At 57.6% G+C, this 8,563-nt stretch overlaps 1 protein-coding gene across 1 annotated transcript; it reads left to right on the top strand.

The window, feature by feature from the left end:
* The first annotated feature begins 220 nt into the window (after positions 1-220).
* FOXL3 (forkhead box L3) lies at positions 221-2,221 on the top strand. Its single transcript, XM_043456104.1, has 3 exons — positions 221-599; positions 953-1,121; positions 1,379-2,221. Exons 1-3 carry the CDS (start codon positions 301-303, stop codon positions 1,787-1,789), a joined length of 879 nt encoding a protein of 292 aa, XP_043312039.1. The 5' UTR covers positions 221-300; the 3' UTR covers positions 1,790-2,221.
* Positions 2,222-8,563: the final 6,342 nt, after the last annotated feature.

The raw sequence follows: 8,563 nt of genomic DNA, 5'->3' as shown, positions 1-8,563 counted from the left end.
ATCTCTGGGGAGCCAGAAGCCAGGGAAGGACCTCTGAGTCTTGGGGTGCGCGCAGGCTTGGGGGACCCAGGGAGCTCCGCCCTGAAGTCTGGGGCAGCACAAGGAGCGCGAGGGGCACTCGGCGGGAGGTGGTGGCCCTCCCACCCCACACCACCCCACCCCGCCCCGCCCCCGACGTCCGTCGGACCACCCAGCGCGTGGCTCCTTCCTCCCTCCGCTAGCCACGGGGGCCACCGCGAGCCCGCTCTCCGCTCCCCTCGGCTTTACCGGCTACAGGGGCCTCCCCCGCTCCGGGATTGGATGCGAGAGGAGGGTGGGGGCGGGCGGGGGGACCCCAGGAGCCCAGGTTCCCCGCTCTGGCGGAGAGCAGCCGGCAGCTCAGACGCCACTGGTCCGCGCCTGGAAGAACCTCCGCGCCGACCTGGAGCGCTCCGGCGGGCCGCGCGGAGGAGGCGGCAGCATTGGCGGCCCGCAGGCGGCAGGCGCACCGCGATGTTTGACAGCTCGCAGTATCCCTACAATTGTTTCAATTACGACGCCGACGACTACCCGGCGGGCAGCTCGGACGAGGAGAAGCGGCTCACGCGGCCAGCGTACAGGTGACCGCGGGGCCGGGCCAGGGCCGCAGGGGTCGGGGGCCCTCCTCCGACCGGCTCGCGCACGGGAGGGCTCACTTCTCATCCGCACGTTAGGAGGTAACCGAGAAGGTTCTCCAGCCTTCCCGGGAAGCCCCAGGTGTGAGGGTGAGCTTCCCGGGTCTGCGCAGAGCTGCGCTGGGAGCTCCAGGGGGCCCCACTCCAACAACCACCCCCGCCCCCAGCTCCCCGGCGCCCCGGGGAAGGCAGCGCGGAATGGTCCCCGCGTGGAGCATGGCCGGCAGGAGACTCCAGACGCAGACGCGCTCCGGGGTCCCTCCCCCTGTCCGGCCCAGCCTGAGCGCCCCTGTTTGCAGCTACATCGCGCTGATCGCCATGGCCATTCAGCAGAGCCCGACGGGCAGGGTGACCCTGTCTGGAATCTACGACTTCATCATGCGCAGGTTCCCATACTACCGCGCCAACCAGCGCGCCTGGCAGAACTCCATCCGCCACAACCTGTCCCTCAACAGCTGCTTTGTCAAGGTGAGCCCCGCCCTGGGCGGCCCCTGAGTGTCCCAGGCCCAGGGACCCCTGGACCAAGGCACCCCTGATTGGGCGGTGGGTGTGCATTTTGCAGCGGCGTGCGCTGGAAAGTTCACGGGTAGCCTTCTCCAGCTCCCCGGCGACTCGCCCACCCCCAGGGCGGGGCATCCTTCCGGGGCCGCCAGGGGCTCCCCGAGTGAGCGCGGTGGGCGGGCCCCCCGGGAGCACGCCGGGCGCTGAGTCCCTCGCCCGCACAGGTGCCACGGACCGACGGCCACGAGAAGGGCAAGGGCAACTACTGGACCTTCGCCGGCGGCTGCGAGTCACTGCTGGACCTTTTCGAGAACGGCAACTTCCGCCGCCGGCGGCGCCGGCGCGGCCCCGTGGGCGCGGAGGGGAGGGGGGCGCGCGGGACAGATGCGGGGCCGCACCCGGGCCCCCCTGACCCGGCCAGCGCACCGGCGACCCCAATCCCCCCCCGCGAGCCCCCGACCCCGGCCAGCCCTGCCGTCCTGGGGAGGGAGGCGCACAGGGACATCAAGTTCAGCATTGACTACATCCTCTCCACCCCTGACCCCCTTCCTGGATGCAGGTCACCCCACGTGCAAGAGGGCAGACACCCCCCGCTGGAGGCGCGCCAGGTGAACCTCCACCTTTGGACCATGTGAGAGGCACTGAGGCGGCTCCCCCTCCAGGGCTGGCACCCGGTCAGTCTGGGGCCTTTGGGGTGATTTCAGTCCACCTGAAGCAAAGAAATGAGGTTCTGACACAATCCACAAAGTTCACAAACTCAGGCTCAGTGCTGAAACCAGCCTGGGTTGGAGGGAAAGAGGTGACAGGCTGAAAGGCGCTCATTTCCCTGTTGCCCCATTACCCCTTCAGATAAAACCCACCACTTCGCGTTGGAGGACTTAAGGGTTTGCTCTTGACTCACCCAGGGATCTTGCTTGAGGGCTAAGAGCTCACGGTCAGGGTCACGATCACTTAGAGTCAAGGTAATGATGGAGAGGTCGCTTCCTAGACTGCTGCGGGTGAGCAGAGTGTCTGGGGTGGAGTTGGTGGGCGTTTTCTCTAGCTGAAAACAATAAAAATGAAGTGCAGACGGTCAAGTCAGCTATTAATTGATCCTGTGAACGCTGCCCAAGGTTTTTGACGGTGTCCCTGTCATGAATGATGTGATTGGAAGTGACAAGTGCGTCTCGTGTTGTGGGCTGAATATTTGACGGTTGTTTAAAAAATTCTGTGCACTTTTTTTATACAGAAAAGAAGGAAGGAAGTGGGGGGAGGAAGGCGGAGGGGGGTGAAGAGGGGAGGCCTTTGGGACAGCGTAGGGGCAAAGCACACTTGATTCTCCTGAGCAGCGAGGAAGCCCTATTCTGGCACATTCCAACCAAACATTCCAGAGCAGACGGCTGACAAATTTCTGCTACACTGTGAGGTGTACAGTTAGGAAATGCACAATTACAAGCATTGGAGGTGGGTGCATCCATTTGAAATGTAAATGATATAACTACTGGGTAGAGACGGGCATTTAAAAAACACAATTATGCACAGTGAAACTATTTGACCAACCTTATCATTTTTCACCAGCCCATTTTTCGCAGAGTTAATTGCTTTCCGTGACTTAATTTGAACATTAGTATGGATTACACCTAATCTGATTCACTAGGTGACGACGATTGGCTAATTTTGTAAACAGCAAAAACACACCCAAGGAGCCTTGCTGTCTCGACTCGGAATTACTGTCTTGCTTTATCAGACTCAGAGAAGCTGGGGCTGGGGTAGATGAAGGAGGCAGGCACGCGAGACTGAATCGGTCGGGAGACATGGTTGCACCCTGATTCATAAGGTTGGGCGTTTCATTAAGTCACAGTATCCCGATTTCATCCGCCCTGTGAATAGAAACCCCTTGGGGTCCTATGGTTTTGAGAAGGCGTGTCTGGCCCTGACTCCAGAGGTGGTCACTGGTAGTGATGCCCACTCACGTCACCAATGCGCTCTCAGCCAGCTCAGGCCGCCAACACGTCAACCAGAGAGGACTGAGGTCACCGCACCCTCGCAGACACCCACCGGCAGAACTCTCTCCTAGGGGCGCAGCCAGTGTCGGTGGGCTCTCGGGTTGGCCGGGCACGGTGCTGAGCGTCCCCGCAGGCCAGCACCCCGACCCTGCTGCCCTCGCTCTGTATAGATCACAGACCTACAGCACAGTGGCCCAGGCCTGGGACTCAAGCTGTGACTCTGGGGTCAGGCTTCCTCCATGCCGTGGTCACATGCAAGTGTGTGCATGCGTGTGCCTAGTGGGCCTGTGTTGTGTCTGTCTCATTCCTGTTACTTACAGTCTATTGTCAGTTGTGCTGACATTTTAAATTATACCAGATATAATTCAGATGGTGATAGGACACAGCTGTTTCCACACACAAGTATACGACATACAGACTATCTGAGGGTATATTTTTCTGCTTCCATCTGAGCAAATAAAGTTTCGTTTCATCTTTCAACTTCTCTTCCTGAGTTTCATTCCAGTGATCAAGTGGCTGAAGCCAAGGGGCGGCACCAGGTTTTGAGATCTGGGTACTGTAGCATTTGTTTTGCAAAGGATATCAATCATGTTTTTCGAAGCAATGGGACATTTTCAATTTGCAAGCAAGTGACACCCTTCGACTGCAGAAAGGCCCGCAGCCCTCAGAGTGAGTGGCATTTAATCCCCAACAACACAGCAGGATGAGGGCTGGTCTGACCTATTCAAACGTCGCCTCCACCACGCACACCCGCCTAACACAGTTATAATTAAATACCTTATGCCTCTCTTGCAAATCCACTGATTGATCACCAATACGTACATCACCAGCACATTACCCTGAGCAGATGTCTGCCACACGTGCCACGGATCACCGAGTTTCCATTAGCCGGAGCCGGGGCTGCGCGTGGGAGCCGTGATCGAGCTGCCGTCGTGTGAAGCGCGCTCCCGGGGTGTGGCACCAGCTCGCAGACTGTGTGTGTCGTTGCTCCAAGCAGCTGCCAGGCAAGGGGCCTCCACCAGCGCTGGTGCTACAAGGCGAGGCCCGATAGGGCCCGGACAGCCGAGGTGAGGGTGGGTGCCCAGAGACAACAGCGGGTGCTGGACGGCAGCGCCGCCACCCCACCCCACCCCATCTCCAGGGCCCCGATGGTCAAGCCCACATGCGCACATGGATGGCCTCCTCCTGCGGCTCCAGCAGCCCCATGAGCAGAGACGAGCAGACACCCGACTCCGTGAAGCAGGACCAGATAAGGAAACAGGCTCAGCGGGGCAGGGCCCAGCCCACCTTCCCCACTGCGGGGGCCCAGGCTGCCCGTCTGAGGCGGGATGGCGCCCTCTGGCCAGGAGGATGGAGGCATCACAATCCCGGCCCCCGCCCACTCTCGGCATTCACTAGCATGCGAGCCCTTGGGGCAGGACCTGACCCCTGCCTCCCCGCCCCCAGCAGCCCGGCCTCCAGCCCTCCAAGTCAGGAGGGTCTGCACTGCCCCCTGCCCCGGGGCTCGGCCTGGGGTGCAGCCCCCAGTATCACTTCAAGACGAGCTCAGGAACGACACAGTCCTTTACCGGTAACGTGAGTTTGTATTCAGCCAAATTAACAATCCAAAAACACTGGCAAAATTGCTTGTTTTTATCCCGTTAAAAACACCAAGTTCGTCTGATGTAAATGGACCTTGCTGTTCTGGAGAAACCAGTTCCCCAGAACCAAAGGCACAGCTGTCGGGCGGCCACTGAAGACAAATTAATTGTCCTGGCATCCAGGAAATTACGCTTCCCCAGCTTTAGGCAACTTCAGGCCCAGAGTCCAAACAAGATGTAAGCTCACTCAGCTGAAACTCACGGGATTAGATTTATAATAGGCTGAGGGAGGTCTCACGGCTGTGCCATTTTTAACAAGTAGAAACCGGGCGGGAGCACTGGGGGCCCACCGGGCCTGCTCTGCTCCGTGCTGGGCTTGGGCGCGGGGATTGGGGGGGTGGGTCCCTCCCGGAGTCCTGCTGGGCCCTCACACTCGCCCGTCAGGGGGTGGTTCCGGTCCACACCGTTCGCCCAGGAGCCCGGTGCCTCTGGGACGACCAGTGGGTCCCCACCGCCCGCCAAGCCCTGCAATCACGCTGCTCATCCCTGAAGAGGGTTCAGAACCACTGTCTCTGCAGACGCTCACGGGGCGCTCCAGCTGGTGAGGGGCTCCATGTCCATTGGTGCCTTTCGTTGCTTCATACCGGTCTCCGTCCATCCACATGGAGGCGGTGAGCCATGGACCACGAGTCCTGGGACCTCGCGGTGCGGGAGACAAGGTGGGAGCAGTGAACCCCAGCACCTGAAAGGCCGGCCCAAGGCTGACGGTCCAGCTCTCACCCCTCTGCATGCAGGCACCCTGGACGGCTGTGCTGCACTTGGGTGACCGGGACAGGAGGGCCCGCTCCCCCCGAGAGGGAACCCTGCTGGTTCTGGGGCACAGGGCCCCCACTTCACCCATATGCATCTCAGCCAGAGGAGCGACTCAGGAGGAAGACCTGGTGCACCTGGGGGGCTGGGGCAAGGCCTGTCACCCTCCTTGACATAGGTCCAGACAGAGGGCACCAGCGCTGGGACTGCTGTGCCCATCAGGCGCCACAGGAAGTCCTGTCCTCCCTGGGCCCTGAGCATCAGGAGCAGAGAGGGTTCCCCACCGGGGGTGCTCTGCGTGTGTCTGAATGCTGGGCATGCACAGGCCACAGGTGCCTGTTGGCCAAGTGTGCATCTGTGAGCCCGCTGAGTGTGCATGCGTGGTGTGAATAGTGTGCACTGCGTGTGCACGAGGGTGAGCCAAGCATACACCTGTGCGTACGTGTACTCGGGCAGGTGTGCACCACGAGTGTGTACACACACCAGTGTACACGTGTGAGAGTGCATCACAGCAACACATTGTTTCCGATCCTTTTTGTGCCAAGAAATCTGTGTGAAAGCAAAGGCACCTGGGAGCCCCCAGGTCTGCTGAACAGCTCATCTGCGGAGTGGCTGGTGGGCGTCCGACGGGGTCTCTAGTGAGACCCACCTCCAGGAGCCACTCAGCAGGACGCGGTGAGAAGCGCTCTCAGAGGAGGAGTGACTGCAGCTGAAGAACGGGACGAGAGCCCCTGGACGTGAAAGTTAGGACATAAATCAAAGGCAAATGTCAAATGCCTTCTAACACCGATTGAGGCGTAACTTGGGGTGGGGCCGCGCGTTGGGCACTTGCTCGTGGAGGCTCAGAGAAATTATATCCGTAATCACCTCCAGATTGCTGGCGCCTTGCTGCAGACCTAAGCCTCTGTGGCCTCCCAGGTGGGAACGTGTGTCCAGAACTCAGGCCCCACATCCACGGATGCTGAGGACGCCCAGGATGTGGTGCAGACACAGGGTCAGACCATGGGAACTTTCCAAACGTCCCCTAGAGAGAGCACACCCTGGGAGCATCTCTGAGGAGCCAGACAGAACACTCAGCAGGCACCGTTCTCCCCAAGACCTCTAGGCACCTGCTTCCTGCCCTGCCCCACCCAGGCCTCGGTGCCTCCTGCCCGCCTGTGGCTGCAGCCTCAAGCAGGGCACTTCAAACAGGGCAAACACCCTCCCCCAGGCCGCCCGGCAGCCTCTGAGAGCCAAGATCAGGCCCAGGCCCCGAGCGCCCGGCTGCTGGGCCTCCAGCCCTCACAGCTGCAGAGGACGACAGGAGGTACACCGTCTATATCATCTCCAAACGAGACAATGCTCACAATCTGTGTCAAATACTGTTAAACGTAAGCCTTAAAACTACTCTTAGAAATCACAGCCCTGTTTGGCCAGTTATTCTTCATTTCTTAGCATATCTACAACTGCAGAAAAGAAGGGCCTCTTCCCTGTCTCTGCCTCCACAGACCCTGACTACATCCTGCTCCCCACCCAGACTGGGAGCCACCAGCTCTCCAAGCTGAGCGTGCCTGCCTGCCTGGCTTTCTGCTCTCCGTACAGAACCAAACAGCAGGGCCCCACTTGGGCACCTTCCCCTCTTAGCTTTGCTAACTCATGTTTGTACTCTAAGATTCAGTGCTCAGGCTGCCTCCTCCAGAAAGCCTTCTCTGACTGCCTTTCCTGTAACCCCTAAGTTACAAACGTCTTATGTTACACTTTGGTCTGGAAGCTCGCAGTTTTATACTTTACTTTGAGTTATAGGCTCCATCTTGAATGAAGCTCTGGGTACAGCATCAGGAACATGTTACAGTTTATTTTCCCCGTACAGTTGTTTCGGCACCATTAACTCCCTCTCCCCATGGGACTGTATTGATGTCTTTGCAGGGAATCTGTTGTCCGTGTGTAGGTGTATTTCTAAACTCTCGCTGTGGCCCATGGATTTACTCGTCTATTTGGCACCAACAGCCAACTCATTGGAAAAGACCCTGATGCTCGGAAAGGTTGAGGGCAAAAGGAGAAGGAGGCAGCAGAGAATGAGATGGTTAGAGAGCATTGCTGACTCAATGGACATGAATTTGCGCAAACTCCAGGAGCTACTGGAGGCCAGTGGAGCCTACGCGTCACAGTCTCCAAGACTCAGACGTGACTCTGTGACTGAACAGCTGCACTGTATCTACAGCACTAGCCTCAAGGCACACGGAAAGTGGGGAGTGTTAGCCGCATAAATTTGCTTTTCTTTTTCAAAGTTGGGTGAGCTATTCTAGAGCCTTTGAAATGCCAAATAAATGTGAGAATCGGCTTGTGAATTTCCACGAGAAACCTGTTGGGATGGTTTGGGAGTGTGTTGATCGATTGGGGGAAAACTGACATCTTCACATGTACCTCATGTTTCTGATACTACTATGAACTATATTTTTAAATTTTAAATCATTGTTTGTGGGAAGTTTACAGAAATACAATTAATTTTGTATATGGGTCTTGTATTCCAAAACCTTGCTAAATTCACTTATTCATTTTTTTGTAGTTTCCATCAGATTTTCAACATAGATGACTATGTCCTCAGTGAATAAATTCTGAGTCTTATCTCCTAATTCCCAATCCTTTATTTTCTTGCTTTTTTGCACTGGCTAGAACCTCCATGCAACGTTGACTAGAAATGGCAAGAGTGGACACCCGTGCCTTGTTCTGATCCCAAAAGGAAAGAATTCCATCTTCCACTATGAAGCGTGAACCCAGTGTGTGCGTGCGTGCTAAGCTGCTTCAGTCATGTCTGACTCTGTGTGACCCAATGGACTGTAGCCCACCAGGCTTCTCTGTTCTTGAGATTCCCCAGGCAAGAATACTGGGGTGGATTGCCCTGTCCTCCTCCAGGGGATCTTCGTGATCGAACCCACGTCTCTTACATCTAACCTACATTGGCAGGCAGGTTCTTTACCTCTGGTGCCACCTGGGAAGCCCTTAATATCCCCCTTTAAAGTGAAGTGAAAGTGAAGTTACTCAGTCATGTCCGACT

The sequence above is a fragment of the Cervus canadensis genome, chromosome 32, assembly GCF_019320065.1.
Source record: "Cervus canadensis isolate Bull #8, Minnesota chromosome 32, ASM1932006v1, whole genome shotgun sequence".
Taxonomy (NCBI): Eukaryota; Metazoa; Chordata; class Mammalia; order Artiodactyla; family Cervidae; genus Cervus; species Cervus canadensis.
Note: the sequence above shows the minus strand (reverse complement) of the source record. Positions and strands in the feature narration are given on the sequence as shown.